The 24967-nt window shown below is 42.1% G+C and overlaps 1 protein-coding gene across 4 annotated transcripts in view; it reads right to left on the bottom strand.

Annotated features, from left to right (window-relative positions):
* LRRK1 (leucine rich repeat kinase 1) overlaps positions 1 to 24967 on the bottom strand; it is a 114842-nt gene that overhangs the window by 57104 nt on the left and 32771 nt on the right. For all 4 annotated transcript variants that reach the window (XM_050967457.1, XM_050967458.1, XM_050967456.1 and 1 more), the window contains 10 exons: positions 23640 to 23803; positions 21691 to 21862; positions 19277 to 19456; positions 18462 to 18610; positions 8561 to 8787; positions 8055 to 8182; positions 7604 to 7767; positions 6655 to 6792; positions 2103 to 2215; positions 833 to 909 (listed from right to left, as the gene is read on the bottom strand). In XM_050967457.1, the coding sequence (XP_050823414.1) occupies positions 833 to 909; positions 2103 to 2215; positions 6655 to 6792; positions 7604 to 7767; positions 8055 to 8182; positions 8561 to 8787; positions 18462 to 18610; positions 19277 to 19456; positions 21691 to 21862; positions 23640 to 23803 (1512 nt within the window). The remainder of the gene's footprint in view (positions 1 to 832; positions 910 to 2102; positions 2216 to 6654; positions 6793 to 7603; positions 7768 to 8054; positions 8183 to 8560; positions 8788 to 18461; positions 18611 to 19276; positions 19457 to 21690; positions 21863 to 23639; positions 23804 to 24967) is intronic.

The raw sequence follows: 24967 nt of genomic DNA, 5'->3' as shown, positions 1-24967 counted from the left end.
ATCAGTGTGAATATCTTCAAATGGTCTTTTGATCTTTATGGGATTTCACAGATGGTAATCCAGAAAATCTCCCACCAGATCTTTGACAACAGGGCCAGCTCTAGCCATTTCGCCGCCCCAAGCATGGCAGCATGCCACGGGGGGTGCTCTGGCACTCACCGGTCCCGCGGCTCCAGTGGACCTCCTGCAGGCATTCCTGCGGAGGGTCTGCTGGTCCCGCAGCTCCAGTGGACCTCCCGCAGGCATGCCTGCGGATGCTCCACCGGAGCCGCGGAACCAGTGGACTCTCCACAGGGACGCCTGCGGGAGGTCCACCGGAGCCACCTGCCGCCCTCCCAGCAACCGGCAGAGCACCCCCCGCGGCATGCCGCCCCAAGCACGCACTAGGCGTGCTGGGGCCTGGAGCCAGCCTGTTTGGCAATCATCAAAGAGGCACAAGGCAAAACCTATTTTACAAGTTCAGCCACATAGCTGTATTGCCCTTGGGATCATCTAATTATTGGTTCATTTCCCCATCTCAGTGAACCAAAGGGCACACTAGCTAGAGTGACTAGCTTCTCAAGCACTTCAGTAATTTGGGCAAAGAGAGGGACTGACAGTTCAGTGAGAGAAGCAGGTTTCACCCATTAGCCATTTGGGCAGAGAGGATAGACCAGTTCTACAGTAATTTGTACATTAAAAGTATTTCCCATCATATTTACATGTTACTGCACTAAAAGCTGCAGCTGTGCTGACACTGACCACTCATCTGCCAGACTCCCTGTACCCTTGGAATTCACTTGGCGCAATTCACCATTTCCTTCCCAGGAGAGGAGGTCACCACATACCATACCTGCCTCTGCGCCTGCACGCACTCTGTTTCTTGTGGTAAAAAAGGAAATCCGCCTTGTTTTAAACCCCTCCTCACTCCTGCAGATGAAACAAAATGCACAGAGCGATGCTTGAGAAAGACAAAGCCACACTGAGGGACACCTTGTAGGATTTGGCCTCTGCAAGGCTTTCATAATGTCAGAGCACAGCCTTTGCTGGTTCCCATTCCCATGCATGTGGAAGAGGGGTCTGAGCCACACAGTTCAGCAGCAGTTCTGAACGCCACCAAAACTCAGAACTGCCTGGACCCAAGGATTTTGGTTGACTCATCTCTGTCACTCAACATATTAGCCTAGCTCTGGGGCATTATGTTGATTCCATTTGGGAAATGCAAACTTGACTTTGTTTTCTCTTTACTGGTATCAAGGTTTAGGAGATTGTCAAAGAGCAAACTGAACAAGCTGCATAAGAGACTCTGTAGAATAGCCTTTTCCTATTACAGCTAGCACTGCTCTGACATGATGACCCACGAATGCTATTGTGCAGATGGATTGAGACATTTCTAAAGCATTTATACATCCTTGTTTATTGATATTAACCATGCAGACTATTGGCAGGGCAAATCATAATGAATCTAGCAAATCTGCTGGGCATGCATCCAAATGACGTATGTGGAAGCTTGATATGCTTACATTCACTGCTGGAGACCTGCAAGTCTGCATATCAAACATCCTTATAACGTTTTCTAAATGAAAAAATATCACTCCTAAGTTTTGTTTTCTTTTCTAAATAGCCAAAGTCATTAGTCTGGCCATGGGCTAATGGCCTGTTACATTTTAATTTAAAAAACAAATGAGCAAAGATTATTAACATTTTTCAAAACACATACTCCCAACAGAAATACAAAAGTTTAAACCCAGACAAAATGCCTATGGTTAAGATATGCTCCCCACAAATAAGTATTTGCATTGGTAAACCACTCAGAGTGATGCATGTTCTACATTTTATTACCAGTAATAATTATTCACTCATGAAATAATGTCATGTGCTATATCCAAAGAAACGATGAGTAATATTTCTTCAATGTCACAAGTATACAAGATGCTTTGGAGATGTAAAAGAAGATGTGGTCCATGCTGTATGGATAACTATATGCGATATAGATGGAATTAATCCAGTGAGTCTGTAAAAGCATCGGCACTTTCTACCACATGTAAGGGATTGGTTTTGTTATTAATTTTTAATCTTTAGTTTGAATTTTAGCTCTGACACATACTAAAAGGAACACTTACTTCCCAAGCTGGTTCTTAGAAAGATCCAGTGATTTAAGTTGCTTGCAAGTCCACTTATCTTGAGAAGGCAACGAAACTAACTGATTTCCCAAAAGCTTCAGTGACACCAGCACCTGAAAGAGGAATAGACAGCACTTACAAGAAGCAATCTATTAAACAAGCAGAAAGAGGTCTGGTAAGTACAGCTGCTTAAATAACAGGAAAACTAAGAAAGCATTTCGTATTTAACAAAGATACTAGCTTCCTAGTATATAAACATTCCCCTCCTTAACTCTCCCCAATACACACATTTACTACATCTCCTTGTAAAAAGCAATGCAGCTTTTAGCCCTACACAATTACTGACCTATTTGCTGAAAGATTCAACTATAAATTCCAAACGTCAGCTTTGGTGTTAATGAAACAGTCCCATATAGATATGTTTCATATGGACCCTATGCCATATGTCTGTCATAGGTATGGCATATGTGAGTAGATTAAGATATGAGTGGGCCCTCCTACTAATTCATATTTTAGACTATATATTCTCTTGAATAAATCCAAAATGCAAAATGTGTGCCACCTATACAGTACAATTGGCATATATTTTTGTTACATGTGGTTTAGATTATTAAAAGTAGATTTACATTTCTTTTCACCATTTATACTATTGGTTTACTCTTTATTTGTACTCAGATTGTAGACTGAAGCTAGATAGATCAGTTTCATTTGCTTGTTCTCATGCATTAAGTAGCACTATGGAGATATGGTAAAATTCCAAATACCACAGAGTTTAAATACAACCTCCATCCTACAAATTTAATCGAAATTTACAAAAAAATTGATTTATGCCAGATTTTGTAAACCTCCCCACTCTCTCGCCATGCTTTACAAATAAATTTGAAGCTAAAACCATTCCCTTTAATAAAACAAGAGTAGATTTTCATTGAAGAGATGTTCTCAAAATAGTAAGGCAACAGGACAATACCCAAAGGCACTATAAAGTGCTTTTAAAAGCTGGACAAGACGATAGTACTTGAAATATGTCAGCATTAGATGGAAAATTGGGGATGAGGGGTTCCCCCATGAGAAATTTCAACTTTTCATTAAAAATGTTTTGGCCTGAAACTGAAATGTTTTTGGTTTTTCAGCAAGTCAATGTTTTCCATGAAAATATTCATTTTGTCAAAGACCCAATTTTCCATAGAAAAACAGTTTTTGACTGAAAATTTAATCAAGTCCTAGTCAATACATCTCCTGATGTGATCTGAGATAAGCAGAATTTTAACCTAGAAATGCCAAATTCTTTCTAGTGTAACTCCACCGAAGTTAGTGTAATATACCCAAGGTCAATGGAGTTATGCTAGCAGAGAATTTGGCCCTAGGTATTTTAGACTCCGTTTATGTTCCATATGCCATTAAGGTTTAGTGTAAATGGTGCAGACCACTTAACAGGTTGTGCTGCATGGTGTGGCAAGTACTTAATCAAGCCACAGTAACACTGTCTCATAAAGTGAGACTGTTCCTCTGTGATGTGGTCAAATAGAAGAATAAGAAATCAAGTGGGACCGGTGTAGCAGCCTATCATCAGGTGAGTAGGTCGGTATTTAACGTGTAACATGCACAGTGACAAGACAAGGACACGCCAAAGCTTTAACATAATGCTAGAAAAGTAACAAATGTAGATAACTGTGAAATATTGGAGGTCACTGGAAGGAAGCCGGTGAAGGAACATGCTGAGTCAATTTAAATGCTGGAATTGAACGACACCAGAGACCTCCAGAGAAGTATAAACAAATCAACCATATAGCCTTCCCCCTCCCCCCACATTTTGTCAAAATCTTTGCACATTTGGAATCAACTTCGGTTTGACAAGAAGAATCTGTCTCCACCCAACACTTTGTGCCAAGTTGCCTGCAGGTATCACCGCAGGTTTCCAGAATTGTGACTGTCCAATGGCAAAGTTTCAGAGGGATGGAGCACAGTCAGGAGTGAGAAATGGACCATAGTAGGTAACTTCCTTCTCTTTTCTGCCACAACTCACAAAAACTGTCATATAGTTTAAAACAGAGTGGAAAAAGCTACTGTCACTTAATTATGACAGTAGCTGCATGGGTCAACTTCTAAGGGATCTGGAAAACATGACAGGACTGCTTTGCATATGTCCCTCAGAGAAAAGTTCCTGATATTTCTCCAAGAGTGATCGACTAGAGAGTGAGCCATGACTTGGAAAAGTACCAGCTTCTTTGGAAAAGGGTAATGGCCTCTACAGCAAAGCTGACAAGGACTCTAGATGTCACCTTGTGTAGGAACAACTGTGCTGCACAAGGAATCATAGAACATGAGCCAGTTTTGCTTCCTCTTCTCATGCCATATCTGAACAATGACATATCTAAATTATATACTTTACCATGGACTAGATCCTGACTTTATGCCCAGCACTGAGCAAATGGTGAACTACCACATTCTAGCATCCGCAATATGCCAGAGATGCTTCTCTGAGACACACTTCTTCCTTGCTCCAGGGGCTTGGGATAGTAATTTACTGCTGGCCAGTGAGCATGTGCCTGCATGCGGGGTGGCACCGAAGTTCTGCCCATTTTCCACCCCTCACCACCTTCATAAACCTAGAGAGGGTACAAGTGGGTGAGTAGTACCATTTGCTCCAATGCACCCACAACCAAGATGAAGGTTTACTGTTCTTATTTCCTCTGATTCCATTATGCAGGCATGTAATCACATCACGGTCTAGCTCTGAGTACCTTGGGTGAGCTGGCACTTTTTAATGTTATTTGATTAGGACTAAAGAAACAGAGATGTGAGCTGGAGCTACCTAGGATGCCCAAGTGCCTGCCAAAGTATGCCAGCTTCTAAATCACACAGCCCATTGGAGAATTTATCCAACTCCACTTAGATAGGGCGAACATCTGTCCCGTTTTTAAAGGGACAGTCCCATTTTTGGGACTTTTTCTTATATTGGCACCTATTACCTTCTCCACCCCCTGTCCCGTTTTTTCACAGTTGCTATCTAGTAACCCTACAATTAGACGTTCTGCCCTGGGAACTATCACATCATGCACAAATCCAGCCTTCCATACACAAACACTACAGTGTAGGATGAAATGTGACCCTGGAGCACCATCTAGTGTCCAGCATTTGCGATGTCGACTGAATTCCTCCCATTTGTATTTTTACTATCTTCAGAGGAAAAAAAAGTGATGTTAGGGTGACCAGATGTCCCGATTTTTGGGAGGTTTTCTTATATAGGCACCTATTACCCCCCACCCCCCCGTCCTGATTTTTCACATTTGCTGTCTGGTCATCCTTAGATTTTAAAGTAAAGTAAAGTAAAAGTGATGTTAAAGCCAATAGCACATGGATTTCACCCTTCGGGAGACGTGCCAGGATAGAGGAAATGATGAGCAGAAACCATAAAAAATACATGTTATGAAAAGGCAACTCAGGAAGAAAATGATCTTCTCTGTTCCTATTAGCGGGAGAAAGCCAGAGGCATCTCTCTAGCGTGCTCCTCCTTTCCCCTGTGGGCATTCCATTGGGAACGGGCTAGCTGAGTGGGATTGGGGAGGGAGGTGCAGAATTATTCTTAGCGACATTGTTCTCCCACTCACTTTATGGGGATTTCAAGTGAAATCAGGGCTGACCAGGATGGCTTCTGTTGAATGTGGTTTATCTTACACATTCCTATCAGATGCTTTTCCTACTACAACTGCTCCCTTGGTGTCCAAGTACATTGACTTAGACAGACATGGACATATGCTGTCACCACTCAATTTTCCATGCTGGGTAGAGCTGTGAATATCTTGGCACTTTCACAAGTGTTTTCCCTGATTTCAATCAACACAAGACTATGCCCCCTGCACTTCACAATCTGAAATGGAAACTCAGATGAAACAGCTGAGTTCTGCCTTGTTTCACGTCGAAACCACAAATTCTGAACGTTTGGAGCAAAACCATGAATCTGTCCTATAAGTGGAAAGAGGCCCTATATTTGCATGAAAGGTTTGTCAAACACAATGAACCTTTCAATGAATGTGGTCTGCCCTTCGAGTTTGTAACTCACCTTAACCCAGGTCTGTTTCATATGCTACCAGGCTTCAAAGCAAGTATTTCACACAGCACTAATGTGGACCCAATAAACAATAATATTTCCTGCTTGTACTCATAATTATCTGTGGGTGCAATTAAGTATATTGGATGTCTAACTCTGACTTGCAACTACCAAATGAAGGTTGGTTTAAAAAAATGCAATCCTAAAGACACAGAGTTGCAGGTACCAAAACAGCTCCCAAAAGAAACCTAAAGCATGTTACAAACAATACACAAGGATCATTTGGGACATGACTAAAGCGCACCACTGGGGGAAATGGAGCAGCTATTTAATATTGCCTGGAAGCCCTGGACAACCGCTCTGCATAGGGAGCAAAGGGACATTATCCTACTGAACACACAAAGACCCTCTAAACCCTTGTTCATAATCACATACATGCTGCAGTTTGTGTTCCTGTCCTGAATATGTTCTGCTGGAAAAGCTCTAGGAGGCTTTTACACTTACTTCAAGTTGGAAAAGTCCTTGTGGAACTACATTTAGTGAGTTCTCAGAAAAATCCACTTCTCTGAGGTGATTCTTCCAGAAAACAGTCAGTGTGTCCGGGAGGGACTCCAATGAATTTCTAGATGCTTTACAACATTTCTGGAAGTATGAAAAAAAATACTGAGACAATAACAAATTCTAAGACTCATACATCTTTAAAGAAACATGCTGATCAATTGTCACATTTTATACATTAATACATTTGATTCATGCAGCCTTCCTAGAGTTCTTTTTTTTTTTTTTTAAGTGTAACTACTGCACCACAAGGAATTGCACACATGTTGGTCTAAGATCCCATTCTTGCACGTCTAATTCCAAGCAACCCCCAATAAACTCCAAAAGCATACACTTAATCAATAGGCAATTCCATTTTTAAGTATATGCATTTTAATTGTTACTTTGAAGACTGTCACTTACTCTTCCCCATAAATATCCATTTAAGCAACAAAATACATTGTTGCACTCATTTTTTACCACTATCCATAAAACACTGATATTTATGTCCTCCGGAAATACAGAATGACATTCAGGTATTGATGTCTCATAATTTATCCACTGGCTTGATTAAAGTTAATCTTAAGGAAGACTGTGAGTTTTGTAACATGACCCAGTACATCCCCCAGCTCATATAAGCAGGGTCCAAGCTGTTTGCTTTATCCATGGCATTGGTACCATTGGCCCTACTGGGAATATCTACATAAACAGAGTGAACCGCAGTGGATCTCCAAAAACCCACCCTGAAAATCCAAAAGATAAAATCACCCTGGTATCACCACTGCACTGGGAGACCAGCTTTTCAGCCTAAGAAGCTGGACAGAGTCTTAATGTATCATATCTCATTTCTTTGCACTGTCCTGTGAGTGGAAAGCTTTCCTCGGTCTTTTGCTCCCAGCAGAGCAGTTTGACCTACCAAGGGGCAGGCCCAGGGGTCTGGAAACACCTTCAGGTTGTTTCTGGAAACATTGAGGATGGTTAGGGATTTGAAGCAGTAAAGGAACAGTGTGGGGAGCTCCACCAATCTGTTGTCAGAGACATCAAGTTCTTGCAGTTTCCTTAATCCAATCCAATTAGTTGCTAGAAAATACAAAACACCACAAACTTAGTGAAGGGCTGTCACTCAGGGTCTAAGCTTGCATGGCTCTCAGTACTTCATAGGAGGGAGCCAAAGCCTAGTGATGTCAACAGAAAGACTATTGACTTCAGTGTGCTTTGGATGAAGACCCCATAGCTGTGCTAAGGACCCTCACAACCACCATTGGCTTTGGTGAGTTAGGAGTCAAAGGAAGCTTGAGTGCCTCTTGCAAGATCAGGCCTGGGAGTGGAAAGTGTAAGGGTAACACTGAACACTGGAGCTAACATACCACTTTCCTCATCAAATAACTTTTCCAGATAATTTTTGGTGGCGATGAGTTTCTGAAGTTTTGTGAGATGTAGGAATCCAGAAGGGAGAATGCAGAGTCTGTTGATGGACACATCCACCTCAAGTAACCTGCAAATGTGGGAAAAATCCAACAAAGCATAAATAAAGGCATGAGCATTGAGTAGTGTTGTATAAACACATCTATTTTAGCATATTTTTAGCTCCCCTTGGGCAGAAGTATGACATGTTCTCAAAAGCCATGACAAAAGCTGCACTTTAAAACATGACCATCCCAATAATTAACTTGGAAATAACTGTATTAAAAAGTATGGAGCAGAACTGAGTCTTTGCACTGAAAAGATAAAACCAAGAAGCTCTTCATCTACTCAAGGGGCATGGATTCATTTGTTCTTGTCAGGTTTCAGTCTGTCACACATACACAACTGATTGATCTGAAGCAGCTCTTCGCGCTTGCTATCCTTTGATTTAAGAATACAGCACACACACCTTGTGCATATAATTTCATCGGATGACTGGACACTGGGCAGTTCGGTCAGCTGATTGTCAGATAGGTTCAGCTTCCTGAGGTTTATCAGTCCCCATGGAATCACAGAAGGGAGAGAGGCCAGGCAGTTGGCAGACAGATCGAGCTCAGTTATCTGACATGAGATATCAATCAGCCAGTCCAGATCTACCCAAGGCAGCTTGAGATTTGACCAACCCACAGACAGTGCCTGTATGCCAAAGAAAGAACAAAATGCAATTTTAATATGACTCACTTGTTTTATGGTAATAAGCCAGGGCCCATTACGATACTGACAAATCATCAAGTGAGCTGTAAGTGCTTCACTTTTCATGCAACTAGCTTCTAGGAACTCAGATAACCCAGCTATGAAATAATGCATTGATGCAATAATGCCCTGGTCATGAAACTGCTCCGTGGGCTTCATCCAACGACGCAGTTCCCAGCCTAAGCAGTGGAATAGCTACAGAGTTGCTCCACTGAGGGTGAAGTGGTCTTCCATGAAACCTACATACTCTTCTCTGTTGGAGGCAGGGTAGATCCTCAAACCCTGCCCCATCCCATACTGTGCAGGGAGCTTCCCCATCCTATACTGTGCAGGGAGCTGAACTCTGTGCCATCCAGGAGGCACTCAGATGCCTCAGTGATGGACACAGCCTGAGAACTTAGACATGAATACATACTGCAAGTCCTTCTTAAATCCCTTCTTAAATTCCTCTTTTGCATCTTGAAGCTAAACTAGGTCCTTCGCCAGGGGGATCCTTGCACCTCTGGATGTACAGGCTAGATTTCCTCCAAGTGACACTCTTACAAGGACTAGTTTAGAGTTGTGCGTGTGAAGCAGGTGCAGGATGGCATCCACATCTGATATGTGGGGCAGAGAGCGTGAAACACTCAAGGAGTGCTGCCTAAGAGCTTGTGGAAAGGAGTCACTGCAAGCCCATAGGGTAGATATGCTGCACTTGGTTAAAAAAAGGGCCTTCAACCAGTGTGGTCAAACTACGGTAAATTACACTAGTGCAAGTCACATGTACATGAGAGGTCTGTGCCACTGCAGCAACATCGGTCTAGCAATACCAGTCCAAAACTGCCCAGTCTGGACCAGCTCTAAGAGGGAGTTCCTATAGGAGATTAGCAGCAGTAGAATAAGACTTATCACTAGTGGGCTGTTTGCTAGAATACATAATATTTTCACATGTATCATTCTTCCCTATCAAACCTTGGAACATCACCAGCTCTGAGCCATTCCAAGGAGTGTTTTACAAAGGCATGTCCAGACCAGGGGAAGAACGAGAGCTGCACTACTGGAAAGAGAATTTGTGAACAGGGGAAATTTGCTCATGAAGTTAGAAACACATTGGCAAAATAGCACCATTTATTGTGAGACACAATTGGGCAGCAATTCCATTGCGGATACCACAGAGGCCTGTGAGAACAGAACAAAAATAACATTGTATCCTTTGTTCAAAGAGAATATGAAAGTTGTTAAAGGCTAAAACCAAGTGGAAGCCTGAACTAACACGAACACTTTGGAAATGGGAAAATGTGACCACCTAATGATCATCTCTGCATTGAAAAAATATCACAGGCAAGCCCCAAGCCTCCGTGCCCCTCATGGCGTGTGTACGATCTGCGACTAATTTTTTATGTGGTTAGGTGGCCTGTGACAGAAAAAAGGTTCCCCAACCCTGTGCTATATGATATAATGCTAAACCTTAAAAACTGGGTTTAATGGAGTGATTCATGAATGCACCACCAGGAAGCAGCAAGCAACTGATTAGCTGATTTCACTTCCTTTTAAATTCTGAATTTATAGCTCCGTGATTTATTTTTACATTTTATTTTAAATTAAAAGGAAATACAAAGGTGGTTTCCAGGCTGATCCCAAATGCTTATTTGGTATACAGAATTCTAGATAAAGAAGAGCAAGTGGTGAAGATGCAGAGGAAAGTGGAATTATTATAAATAATTGTGCAGGCTAACAAATAACAGTAATAATATATAGGATACACACAGTCCTTTAGACATAAAAACACTTAAATATTCACTAATGAAACCTCAGAACCTCCCTGCGAAGTAAGAAGGCAATTATTATTATTATCCCCATTATGCATATGGAGAAAATGAGGCACAGAGTGCGAGGGACTTGCCCAAGGCCACACCTATCACACTGCTGCGTGGCCATGGCATCTGAGACAGGCTGCACCAGTCAGCAGTGAGAAATCAAATTACCCAGGGCATCCAATGCAATGGTGACTACAGAGCACTTTGTGCAAAGTACATTTTAGAGCTTTTACAATAACACCAAGTGAATGCAGTTTTCTCACAGAGTCTCTTGTGCCTGTTTATTTAAAGGTCTGTTCATTACAAACTCCAGTGGTTACATTTTACAGGTCAGCTGTAAACATTTACTCCCAGCTGAAGCTTGTACCAGCCCAAGAGCAAATTTATTTACAGCATTAGACAAAAATCAGTGGGCCCACTTTTGAGTTGTGGAATAAAGACGGCATAAAACACAGACAGGTCTGGGCACCCTCCTCCATTGCCATCCTTCCAGAATACAATCAGAAGGATGCTGCCAATTAGTGCTGGTGCAACAGGGTTGCGGGAGTTAATAAAACTTCAGCTAAATCATCCCCAACATGGGAAAAACTCTTCCATACGAGGAGAGAAAACATGGGCAGAGAAGCTAGCAGAATTTCTTTCGGGTCAGATTGCCCCTTTATCAGGAAGAGGTGGGAGAAAGATTCAAACGTGTGGGATTCCAGAAGCATATCTAAGGGTAGGTCTACACTAGAATGTTTACCATCAGAGCTATACCAGCAAAACCTCCTAGTGTAGTCACAGCTTATACCAGCAAAAAGTGCTTTGGCCAGTATAGCTTATTTGGATGTTAGGCCACTATAACTGCGTCTATCCAAAGGCTATTTGCCAGCATGGAAAATCCGCAAATCAATCAATCAGAAATCACACGCATAACCAACATTACTATGCTGGTAAAAGTTTCTAGTACAGACCTGGCCTCAGACAATGTTAAGAGGGGACTAGATCACAGTCTGTAAGTACCTCTCTGGGGAGAAGATTTCTAATAGTGAAGGGTTCTTTAGTCTAGCAGACAAAGGTACAGTGAGATCCGATACTGGAAGCTGAAGCTAGACAAATTCAGAGTAGAAATAAGTCTGTTACAGTGAGGGGAACTTACAATCGAAACAACTTCCATTGGGGCTTCTACATCACTTGGAGTCTTTAAATCAAGACTGAATGTTTTTCTAAATGACATGCTCTGGTTCAACCAGAATTTACGGGATTGATGCAAGAGTGACCTGGGCCTGGTCTAGCCTTAAAAGTTTTCCAGCTATGTCAATTAGAGAGGTGATTTTTTCACTGACATAGTCATGCCAGGGAACACTCTAGTATAGACACAGTTATACTGGCAAAAACAGTCCTTTTGCCAGTACAGCCTGTTTTGTTTGGGAAACTGGTCCAGGCTATACCAGCAAAATGATCTTTCTGCTGGTATAAACTATGTCTACAGTAGGAGGGTTTGCTGATATAACCAGAAAACCTCTTATGTGTAGAAACGGCCGAGTGAAATTCTATGGCCTGTTGTGCAGGAGGTGAGAGTAAATCATAATGGTCCTGCCTGGGCTTAAAATCTACAAATCTAGGGAACAAGAGGCTGTCCACTGACTGTGTAGCCTCATTTCCCTATCTGCAAAATGGGGATACTTTGCTACTTCACAGGGGTGTTGGGAGGAGAAAAACATAAGGACAGCTCAAGCAGGGGAGGGGAAGGAGTCCAACGGGGCCCAGCTGGAGCCATTCCAGCCCCAGAACTGTACAAGAGAATCTTCCACCCTTTGGAGGCACAAGGGCCCATATGCTAGCCTCCTCTCCTCAGTCACACGGCTTTTTGGAAAGAAAAGGCAGAGAGAAACCGCACGGGGACTGACACGGGCACAGCAACTGCAGAAAGCTGTTCAAACAGGGGCTGATGGACACTGATGGTGTTGTCAGGCTTTTTTCTACAGACCTCACCCTGAACATTCTCCCTGCTGTGCTGACTGGCTGTTTGCTCCAGCCCCTCCTTCTCTCTGTCTCTCCATTGTGCTAATCCCCTTCTAACACAACGCCACTGAGAGGACTCAGGCAACAAAAGCAACAAATCATGGCGCAGACACAACCTTTGCCGCCATTACATTGCTCATGCTGTTTCTGTATTCTGGCCCCTTCCTGTGCCCTTTATCTATCTTGTCTCTTTAGACTGTAAAGAACTAGGGGCAGCCTGTGCCTACATTTGTACAGGGCCTAGCACAACGGGGCCCATTCTCAGTCGGGACCCTAGGCACTACCATACGCATAACAAATAATCATTGATAGAATGACCATGTTTCTGTGGGTGCAAGTAAGACCATGTGTCTCAACTGTCTCTCATTTGTGTCTCACCCTTTTACTACTGTGCATCATTTACAAAGAAAATGCAGACTCATGATCCTGAGGTTACTTAATGCTATAGAAATCTATCACTGTAGCACACAGGCTGACTTCCAAAGCCACTTTAGGGATTAAGACCCAAATTCCCATTCAAATTATTGGGAATTGGGCATCCAAATCCCCATGCATCTTGAAAATCTTGGCATTAAGCTTTTTGCACTGACTTGTCCTTCTGATTTTGGATCTTGGTCTCACAATGTTCTCATATATGAGCCTTGGAAGCCAGAGGCATGAGTCAAACCTTGCAGTCTGGCTTAAGCCTAGTGAGTCAAATGTATCCTTGGTGTAAACACATTAAAGTCAATGGTTTTACAGCAGGGATGAATTTGGCCTTGGATTTTGTGGTTATCTCATAATAAGTTTTAACAAAACTTGGCTGCAATGCCATCAAGAAAGGAGCTTTCTTTCCTAGCTAGCACTTAATGATCTCCCCTAGCTTTAAAGGCAAGCCTGTCTCCATGAACCCCAGGGATTAGAATAAACAAACATAGAGTGGCATTGCATTGGGGCCATACAACTATTCTGTTATTGGCTCCACAGAGTGAACCCCATGCTCTCTAGTCCTAATAGATGAACGGTCTCTATACACAGCCTGCCCGCGAATGACCTACTGGTTTCAATACCGCCAAAGAAGGCTTCTACAGACTCCTTTTTCCCTACCATGGTAAGCATTTTTCAAGCATCTGTCCCCTTCCCAGTCTTGAAAACTAACTGGAACTAGTCAGAGGCAGCCTGCTGCTTCTAAATGGAAGACTTTGGTTACATTATGGATCCACAATCAAAGGGAGGTGTAGGATAATTGGCTGGAGTTTTGCTGTTTGTCCTATTCTGTAATTTCCTTTAAATCTTGGCAAGGAGCTGGCTACTTGATTCTGCAGAATTATAAAAATCCCTTCTAGCTAAATTACTTTCTAAAATTCTTTCCTAGTTAAAATTCTTCTGCTGGGTGTGGTGATGCTGATTTACTAATTACTAACGAGCAAATATTATTTACCAGAAACCTAGGCTGTCTGATAAGCTCTTGTACATGAACCAAGATTTTGCATCATCCACTTTCTTTAATTGGCTTGACTTGGACTAATAGGACAATGGAAGGGACAATGGAAGGATTGAAGGCCCAATGCCAGAGTGACTCTGGAGCATAGCCAGTGAAAATTTCTGTGTCAGCAATGGAGTAACTGATAGCAGCAATCAGCCTGTGCATGATGAAGAAGTCAGAGAAGATTCTCTCACTCACACACATCAAAAGGGCTCATTATGAAAGCAGCAACAGTTTCTTTTGCTCTTTTCCTATTTGTAATGGAAAAAAATATTCTTTGACACTATGTGCAGCTGGAAAGATATATCTGTGCATAGACTACATTCATCTGAATGCCTGGAATCTGTGCCCTGCTAAACCTCACTTTAATGCAGTGTATATTTTAGTGATTGCAACTTGTTCCTATACAAATGGAGCATTTCCTCTTTTTATTGTGGCAGTGGTTGGGTGGATTTTTATATTAGGAAAAAAGAGAAACAGGCTTAAGAAAATTGAGAAATAGCCCTTGATCTTTCTCCCTCTGTAGCGTGACGAAGTGAAAGCAAGTAGTGCTCTGTACAGCATTGCGGCTGTCTGAGAGGTTCAGTACGTGTAAACCAGCTGTCCTAATAATAAAATATTTTGTGCATACTAGGTGAAATTCATGGCGGTGCAAAGGGCCGGCACCCCTTTTGACTACCCACTGAAAGCAAAGGTGGAGTAATCTCTTTTCTTTTTCTTTTTTTGTCCTGGCCTGAGACTAAAAATATTACCACCTGGTATGTCTCACCCAAAGGAAGAGAGTTCGTATATGCCTCTAGTTCCCATGGAATGCTATGGAGTCTGGGGCCAAATTATCCATTGCGTATCTTAGTGGCTGCTGTTGTCTAGTTCTTGCTTTAATTAGAGGAAAGAAGAGGAGAATGTTTACTTTCCTCCTCCTTCAAGGTGGGCACTAGGGGCATATTCGTCCCAGCCCAGATTCAGCAAACCATTTCTAGTCAGGAAAGCACTTAAGCACATAATCAACTTTAAGCGCACATGTAAGCACTTTCTTGAACTGTGTCATTCCAGTTATTCGAAGACCTGAACTTCGCAAAGACATCAGGCCAATTTCATGCCTGGCCAGAGTCCTTTGCTGCCAGGCGATTTACACTAGATGGCCTAGTATATCAAAGCTAATTCAAACAGAAAACCTAAAATATTCAACATACAAAAATAAACAGCAACCGTGAGAAACAAGAACAAGTTTCTGCTAAACAAATCCATCGTTCAAAACTCCTCTCTTCTTCACTCTTCAGCAAAGTATTAAGCCATTTATAATAGAGCCTATGTTAAATATGTCAGGATGTTCACCAGGAAAACAGATCCCTGTACTACACTTCAGACTTTTATTCGGTGATGTATTCAAGTGGGATATCTACTGGGCTGGAAAGTATCTCTTCTGCACAAGTATATTACTTAGTTGTCTCAGCTGCTAGTCAGGCATTCCTGGGCTTAATTAATCTCCTTTTATTCATCTGTTAGCAAAAGCTAAGAAATAACCTTAGATTCATCCCTACTTTCTTCCACCTACACTTCCTTGGGAGTCTCATATAAAACTATTTTGCTAGCTCCAGACTGTAGTAAAATGCCCTTAACTCTACAGAGATTCAGCTGCTGTTCTTGTGGCATATGACATCCAGCCTCTTTCTCACATTACATAATGCAACCTCTAAATTTACAAGCATCAGCCGCCTTTGAAACTGGTAGCATATAACCACAGAGTTAAAGTGACAGCTTGGCTGGGAGCCAAAACTTGAGTGTTTTGCACAGGACAATTTATTGCTGCACAGTCAACTGCGTCCTGTGCAATTCCGCAGTCTGGGAAACCATCACCATCACTTTGGTGACAAGTGATTTGGTGTAATCTGTTAAGAAAAACAGCTTTATTGGAGATTTTACTCACTTTATGTCATTCTATTTTGATTGCAGATAAGTATAATTTGGGCCAATGTACAGGCTAGTGAGGTTAAAAAAAAGCCAAGAATGAATGCTGCATGACTGTACAAGACTTCCAATGGACTGTCAATAATGCACTTACAGTACAATATTTGTATGCATAGAACAATATTTTGCATAATATGTGTGTACGTGCAGTTTTTAAGCACGTGCACTTCCACAAAGAGTTGTTGGTTTTTTTGCTCACTATCACCTGTGCATGAAACTGGCAGAATTTGGGAAATAAACTCTATTTGTGTACACAAATGGGTGTCCTGTTACCAGTCTGTGCAAGGTTGTATGCACGTAAATGGAGTCCTCCCCAACATTCCGCTGATAATTTGGTCCACGTAGGTTTTCCATATTTCACAGCTCTTAGGTATTTTAGTATGGGCTACACAGGCATATAACAAATATAAATAAAAATTATAGCTGGGAGTTTCCAAGGAACTTATGGGAGTCAGTGTCTGCAATTTGTGTCCCTAAGTTCCTTTGAATATCCCAGCCCCAGTGCTTTATACCTAATATTAAGTTCTAACAGGTGGGTTTGAAAATGTGAAGAAGAATGTACAGTGTGGTTCCTTTCACTGAGCAAACTAAAAACAAGCCCTGAGCTTGCAAGAATCAGTCTCCCCACCAGGCCATATAAACCCGAGGCAATGTCTACATTATGGAACCTATGCTGGCATAGTTATATCAGCATAGCTCTGTAGTGTAGACACAGCCCAAACAGACAGAAGGAATTATTCTGTCAGTGTAGGAACACCACATCCCCAGATGACAGTTAGCTATGCTGATAGAACTCCTCTTCTGTCAACAAAGCTGCATCTACAAAGGGGGGTTTGCTGGCATAGCTAGGGGGATGTTGGTTTTTCATTTTGCTGACTGATGTAGCTATGCTGGTATGACTTTTAAGTGTAGACAAGGCATGAGTAAGGCATAATTTGGCACTCCTGATTAAATTAAGAGATTCAGTAAATCAAAGGGCAACTGGGTAAAACAGAATTGACATGTGTGGATTGAAGTTCCTGTCTTGCACAGCTTTATCTCGAGTAACGAGAGGGAGCTTTGGCAATCACATGGAGAAGGGAGACGTGTATAATACTAGAGCCCTTTTATTTATTAGTATTTCATATCCATAAAGCCAGAATTGAGGCGCCATTGTGGTAAGTGCTGGGCAAACATCAGCACTGACCCTGCAATGGGATTTGTACAAGCAGAGCCTTTTGCCAATGCCATCTCGCTCATCCAGTTTTCTATGACCTGATGAAGAACATGACTATTAAAGGCTCAGGTTAGATATTCATTATTAGCCTCAGTTATCTAAATGTCAAGGGAGAAGGGGAGTAATTTGAGATAATTTAGGTGCTGAAGTACTGAGACAACGTCCTATTGATTATCTACATACCTATCTATATAGCTCCAAAAACAGGTGTTGTAGGACATAACCCAATTTTGGATAAGAGGGAGCTGTGGATAACTGAAGTTGAAATAATGAAGAGGATAGTGTAGTTAAACAAGTATGATAGAACAGTGAAGTATAATAATACTTTGCATTAACAGCATTTTTCATCTGAGGATCTCAAAATAATTATCACAGATGGGGAAACTGAGGCAGTTAAGTGATCTGCCCGAAGTCATGCTATAAGTCACTGGCTAAGTCATGAATGGCCCCTCCATCAACCTAAATTTATTAGCTTCTTATTCAGAGGAACAAAATGACTGCACCCCACATACATCCTACCAAAAAAACTGCATAAAAGACCTGAGTGTGGAAAAGTATGAACCATCTTATTACTGCAGTGACACCTGGCAGCCTTGACTGACACCTGGGCCCTACTGTGCTAGGCACTGTACATGCACATAGTAAGAGGCTGCCCTGATGTTGTTACAATCTAAATAGACAAGACAGACAGAGGATGAGAGAAAAGAAGCTCTATTGGCCATATTTGATAGATGGGGCACTGAGGCATGCAGAAATTAAGTGACTTGCTCATGGTCACATAGGCAGTCTGTGACAGAGCAAGGAATTGAATGCAGGTTTCTTGAGTCCTAGTCCAGTGCCTGTACTACAAAATCAATCTTTCCTTTCCCAAACACCATCATAGTTCATGCATAATATTAAAATGACCAAGTGGAAATTACTATATATATTGTGGCTTGCAAAAGAATATCATTTAATGGGCCCAATTATTTATCGCTTATACTTCATCACTGACTTGTAAGCCACTTTGTAGCAGACATAATGTCACGTTGCTCTGTATATGATAGCAAACCACCTCTCAGATGTGATGAAAAAATACTCATTGCACAATATGCAAAGATAAGCATCAATTATTAGTATGATGCTTTCTTATATCACCTTCTCAGAAGACAGATAAATGGCTACTTACTGTTTTTGCTGGAGCGCTACCAGGTAGTAAGGTTGTTTCTACGAAATATTTCCTCAGAAGGTGCTTGCTTGAATCAGGACTGTCCATTAGGATGTAAGAACAAAAACAAGCTCCGTTCTGAAGTAAAAACACAGCTATATCTTCATTCCCTTTAAAGAAAAGACAGACTATGTGTACTCTTGTTTTCAAAAGGACGAAGCCACAAGGAGCCACACTGTAAATGCTATGGAACTATCCCTTTTTAAAAAAAAATCAGCTTGGGTGTGTAAAAAAGGAACTAAACTAAAGAAGCCTGTTTCCTCTACCTATGTTTCTTGCTACAGTCAAACCTTCAAAACACTGAACAAAGTTAAGTGTATTTGTATGGCTGCTGCTTCATTTTTAGCATCTTATAAAGATGTATGCGCGGCAGTGTTTTAATATACATGATATTCATTCCAAATCAGATCTAGATGTCAAGGAATGTATCTAACTGATATGTTTGTTTATGAGGTTCTTGCTTTGTTTTTTTGTTTTTTGGTTTTTTTTTTAAAGAAATTCTAACTAGAAAATGGAAACAGAGAATTTATTTTAAGAATTGCCATCTGGAGGAAGTTCTGAGTCTCCCATGGTTTGAGTTTATTCCATTTTGCAGGGCTCCGCCTTAAATCTGACAAAAGGCTCAGGGCCAAATTGACAATGGTGTCAATCCATAATAACTCCAGATAAGTCAATCCACACTGACACCAGCGTGAGAGGGAGCGGAATTTGGCCCATTCTTTAGAAGACATTATCATTGAAAAAGGGACATAGGTGCAGAATGTGCAATTACGTACCTGCCTTTATAGCAGCATACAGGGGTAATCTCGTAAGAATTGGAAACTCATTCTTCCTTACTGCGCAGCTCCCAGGGTCAGCATTGTAAGTGAGGATTAAGAATTTAACTATCGTCAAGTGTCCCTGCTGGCAGGAGATGGCCAGCATCCAGTTCAGGAGTCGCTGGAAATTACTGGGACCTGTCAGAACGATAAGACAGTGGCTTTATTTGCTGCTTTGGATGCAAGATAGTTGATCATTAACAACGTAAAAGGCAGGACATACAGGAAGAGGCCCAAATGGTCAGGCAGTTGACTATGCTATTACAGCATCCTTTACAGGAATCCTAACCTGACTAGATGCACTCTCTTTTCTTAACTGAGGTGGATGCTAAGTGCTATCCATTCTGTTCTTCATTTCCCATCAAGCCAAGGGGCAATTCTCATGACATTCACCCAGCAGCGCTGGGGGCCCAGAATAACTCAGAATAGCAGCAGACCCACCATGGGGATACGTGGCTGCAGAGCAGGTATTCAGGGAGACTTCACATCCATAGCAATGCTAAGCTCTGTACCAGCATTTCAAAGTGCAGAAGAGTTTGGCGGCTGGTTAGCAGGCTGCAATTAGGGGGATCGAGGGTCCATGAATCCCAGCAGGACAACTGAGTCCAGAGGCTGCAGAACTGACCCACCCTCTGCCAGTGGATGAGGGTTGGCTTCCATCCCCCAGGATAGCCCATTTCCTTAGGCTTTGCGCAGGGATGTGCCTGACTTTTGCCTTACATGATTAAATGGCTTCCTGACGTGGTCTCTCAGTGTACACCCCAGGTATTCCTCATAAACCTTCCCGGACTTACATTTAATATGCACAAAGTAACAGTCAGTTTCCATTTATGTTACCAAGTAACATCCTGCATAAAATGTTCACAGCAGGAGTGAGCTGGAGCTCTGCAAGGTCTACACGCTCGAATTTACATCCAACCTCTTCACAATTTCTCAGCTGAAATTACCTCACCCTCTTCACCCTTAGCAACTCCATAACACCCCCAAATCTCATATCCCAAAAGCCAGGCACCAGTTCAACAGTAAGCTACGGACTTGAACACTTTAGCTGGGCCATCTCTTCCCAACAAGAGTCATTGCAGCAAATCTGCCAGAGCACGACTTCTGGCACAGGATATATAGGTCATTTATTATCATCATGCCCTAGTGCTGATCCAGAAATGATATTCTCATGGCAATCAGTGGGGAGTCCTACAGAAAAATCTACTGAAGGTTATGGTGCTTGTAACTCAGAAAAAAAACAGGAAGTGTGAAAGAAATCATTGCAATGTTCTTATTAGTTAGCTTCAGAGTATACAGGGACTTGGTCAGCTTCAAACTGATCTAAGTTTCCTGTCTTACTAAAACCATCGTTGATGACTGAACAGATTTTTTTAAAATCTAATTTAATTTTCACTGTCTAATGTGGCTTGCTTCCTCCCCTTTCCCCTTCTCAGCTTGAGTCATAAAAATGGTCTGGCCAGTGTGATTTTCTGTTCCAGTGACCCAGCACAATAATGCAATGTCTGCATTGCAAACCTGGTAGGCGGATGTTTAAACTCAACCCCCAAACTGTTTTTAATAGAGATGGGAAAATTTCTATTGCTATTTCGCTTTCTAGATGTATTTTTAAAAATTAAAAGCTCATCTACCTGTCTTTTAACAGGTTCATCCTGCTTCCACTGAAGTCAATGGCAAAAAAAACCCATTAGCCCTCATAAATGAAGGACCAGGTGTTTAAAATGGACTGCCCTGATGCCTAGAGTATTGCAGTTGCAATCTTGCAGGGCTGCACCAGAACACTGTATCTGCTCTTACAATGAGGTTTGGAGCTTGAGCCTTTTCCATCAGCAGTAACTTCACATCATTAAAATAAATAACATGTGCACAATAACGAACAACCCTCTCGAAAAGAAAAGCTGAAAAAGCCAACAACAAAAGAGAAGAAAATGTGCTGCTATCTATGAGCTCGAACCAATGCTCATTCAACAGGCACTGGCTCACGACCCATCTGAACTGTATCACTGCAGCGTGCCAGCACACTTTTTAAAGTGGGATTGTGCTTCCTCAAAATACTCTCTGTTCTCTGCAGGGGCCGGGACATAACCCAGCTGTGATGGTTGATGGGAATTAATTGCCAGAAAAAAGGCTTCTTGTGCGATTTCCAGTCAGCAAACATGGAATATTTTTTCCCAGAAGGGAAGTTGTCTCTAGGCACAAGGGATATCAGATCCTGCCACCCACTTTCCCTTCCCAGAGGAGACAGGAAAAAAGGAGTGCTGGTTTGAATCTACAACACAACTGTGCAATTCCATGAGACTGGTGTAAAAGTGGGGGCGGGGAGGAGGAGAACAAGCTGGTCACCAACAGACAGTGAGACAAAAAAAACGTACCGAGCAAAGAATCCAATAATTCCTTCACAATGTCCTCATGTCCAAAATATGCTGCCACCACAGCCGGATTATCATCACTGGGTTCCGTCGGTAACCCCACCAACGCTTCCTTGAGTAAATACCTCACTGCATGAAGATCTCCATATGCTGATGCAATACTCAAAAGTTGGCACTAGTGGAGGAAACACAGCATAATAAGGCAACGTAATCTCTCCCTCTCACATCTTTTTCTGAGGACTATGAAGTAGATAGACTGTGATGACGGGGACCTTCTAGCTACGTAGTTAAATGTCCCCCATCACCGTAGTATATGAACTCTATTCACAAACACTAATGAATTTATCATCACAACACCCCTGGGAATTATCATCCACATTTTACAGATGGGAAATTGAGACAGAAAGAGATTAAGAGACCAGGGTCACAGAGGAAGCATATAGTAAAATCTGGGCCTGAACACAGACCTCCCAAATTTGGTGCTGAAGACAGACTGCCATTCATCGCCGATTGTCATACTCAGGACTTGATATTACTGTATTACACACGCTATGGCTTTTGGGCAAACCAAGCTCTCGGCTGACAAAATCTCTTTTCTGTAAATGCCTTTCTAAATTACCTCATTGACTCCATCCGTTTTCTGTACTGGAACAGTCTACTACAGTGAGTAGATAAGATTTGACATGTTTTTGTGTAACCACAGAATGCAAGTTTTCATTCTATATTAAAACAACTCAGTATCTTCCAAAGATAATCAAGGTCTGTGATGTAGACTCTGGAAGAGGCTCAGGGCAGCCAGACACATTGTACATTTCCTTTGAATGACCTCATATGAAACCTCAACCTTGACCTGAAGGAACCCCACTTCCCAGAACATCTAGAGTGATTAGCTCCTCCCGAGCAGATTTGCACAATCGTTCCGAACTGCACCATGACTAGTGCCTGCTCTGTTGCTGGCATTATGCAATGCCCCTGGAGAGGTCACTGCTAGGAACTGAAGCTGGGACCTCTGGATCTAAACACATGAGCCTCTCTAAAAGCTAAAAGAACCAGTAGCCATAAGTAGGATAGGCAAGGTAAAAGTCACATTACATTTGGCATGAAAGAAGCCAATAGCTTTGTCCAAGCGGCTGCAACAGCCCCTTCATCATCTCCAATGACTTCCAAACAGAAATGGAACAAAAACAAAACTCAAAGTACAAGCCTCTCTTGGGCTAATACAGATTACTAAACCATTTACCCCATAATCTATAATGTATTTTGCTATGAGGGGCCTCTTTTTCTGGAATCATGACACAACATGGAACCCCCACCCCCTTCCTCCCCAAACCATTTTTACAAAGTCATTTTTCTGAGTAAAACCATTCACTATAAACAGTTAGTGAAGAACGAATGGTTAATTGACAGTTTCTGAAATGAGGGTGCAAGAATTATTTTTCCCTTCCCTGCAACCAAGTAAATCATCTTGAAATAGCATCTAGAAGTGAAGAGCTAAATCTTGCAGTGCTTACTCAGTCCTCACTCAGGTAAAACTGCAGTAAGGTCCAGTGGCCAGGGCAGAGGACTAGGAGTTGGGAAACTTGGGGTGAAATCCTGACCCCATTAAAGTCAACAGGAGTTTTGTCACTGACTTTACTGGAACCAGGATTTCACCTGCTCTACACTGACCTGTTATATGAGCTTGGATAGGCCACTTCACCTACCTATGCCTGCTTTCTCTCCAAACCATTGGCTCTCCTGTCTAGTTAGAAAGTTGAAGGCAGATCTGCCTCTTACTTTGTGCTTGTGCGGTGCCCAGCGCAATAAAGACTCCAATCTTTTGCGGGTTTCTGGGTAATATTGTAAGATAAAAGTGAATGGGCCTTTTGCTTAAGAAACAACTGCAAATCCAAGCCCAGAGTTGGTAGGTTTCTTTTCCAATGAGACCTGATGACAGATAACATATACTCTACCTTTTTCACTTGTAATATGTTCTCCTCACATGAGAGTTTAATCAGCTCTTGGGCCTTATTGGTGTCTCCACTTTTGTAAGCATGCTGAATGCTTCCTATCACAGGAGAGCGACCTACGGAGACATCGCCAACTGTGGACTGTTTGCCACCCATGTCCACAGTACCTGGGTGAAAAGAAGGAAAGAAAGGAAAGGAAGAATCATTTGCTTATTACTCGTGCACTGGATTATTTTGTGCATACAGTAAAAAAAAACAAAACAACAACAACAAAAGAACATCCTAAAAACTAGTGATGAGACAACTTTCCAATGGGGACATGAAACTGAAAAGGACAATGACTTCCTTAATCTCAGCGAGAGGGGCTTTCCAATGGGAGGTGCATAAAAGCAGACACACTTGGATTCTGTTAGCAGAACAACATGGGCTGAACAAGTACTTAGGCAAGGTTGCCATCTGAAGTAGTCCTGAGGAACTGAGTGGTTCCTACAGGTAGCAAGACAGCTCTGAATTATTATTTAGATCTACTTCTTATATCATACTAAAGTCTTCTTTCACCATCAGTATAGTCACAGTAAATAACAAGCCACTGTCATTCTGTTGCACCTCCCATCAGAGGGACTCTCACATTCTTTATAAACATTCATTAATTAAGCCTCGCAACACTCATATGAAGGGAGGAAAGTCATCATCTTCCATTTTCTGGAAGGGAAAAATGAGGCACAGAGAGATTAAGCAAGACACCAACAGTCACACAGGTCCACCTTGGATGAGCCAGGAATAGAAACCAGAGCCCTAAATCCTGTGTTTTAGACACAAAACCATCTTAGAAAGATCAGATCCATTTTGTCTAAGGCTACATGATGGAGTGTATATGCATCATGCCCCCAGTCGGGGAGCAAAGGGATTAACTCTTCCCTTTAAAGGTGCATGAGCTGTCAGGACCGGCAGAGAGAGCCCTTCATTAAGAGGCAGCCATAAAACTGGTGTTGATGAGGAGTGCATTATGGGGCAATGAGTTTGCAAGGCTGCTTTTTCAGCTCATAAAAAAACAAATCACAAACAAGTTTATATCTAAAACAACCATGACTAAAAAGTGCCCAAGAAGCAGCAGGAAGGGCACTGGCCAGCGATGTCAGCAGGTCTGGATTCTGTTCCTGGCTCAGTCATTCACTTGGTGTGTGACCTTGGGGAGGTCATTTCACTTCTCTGTGCCTCAGTTTCCTTCCTCATCCTTTGTCTGTTTTGTCTATTCAGGGTGCATACCCTTCAGGCCAGGGACTGTCTTGGACCATGTGTTTGCGCACTGCCTAGCACAGTGGGGCCCTGAC

The sequence above is a fragment of the Gopherus flavomarginatus genome, chromosome 9 (genome assembly GCF_025201925.1).
Source record: "Gopherus flavomarginatus isolate rGopFla2 chromosome 9, rGopFla2.mat.asm, whole genome shotgun sequence".
Taxonomy (NCBI): Eukaryota; Metazoa; Chordata; order Testudines; family Testudinidae; genus Gopherus; species Gopherus flavomarginatus.
The sequence above is the reverse complement of the archived record's forward strand: the minus strand, read 5'-3'. Positions and strand labels throughout refer to the sequence as shown.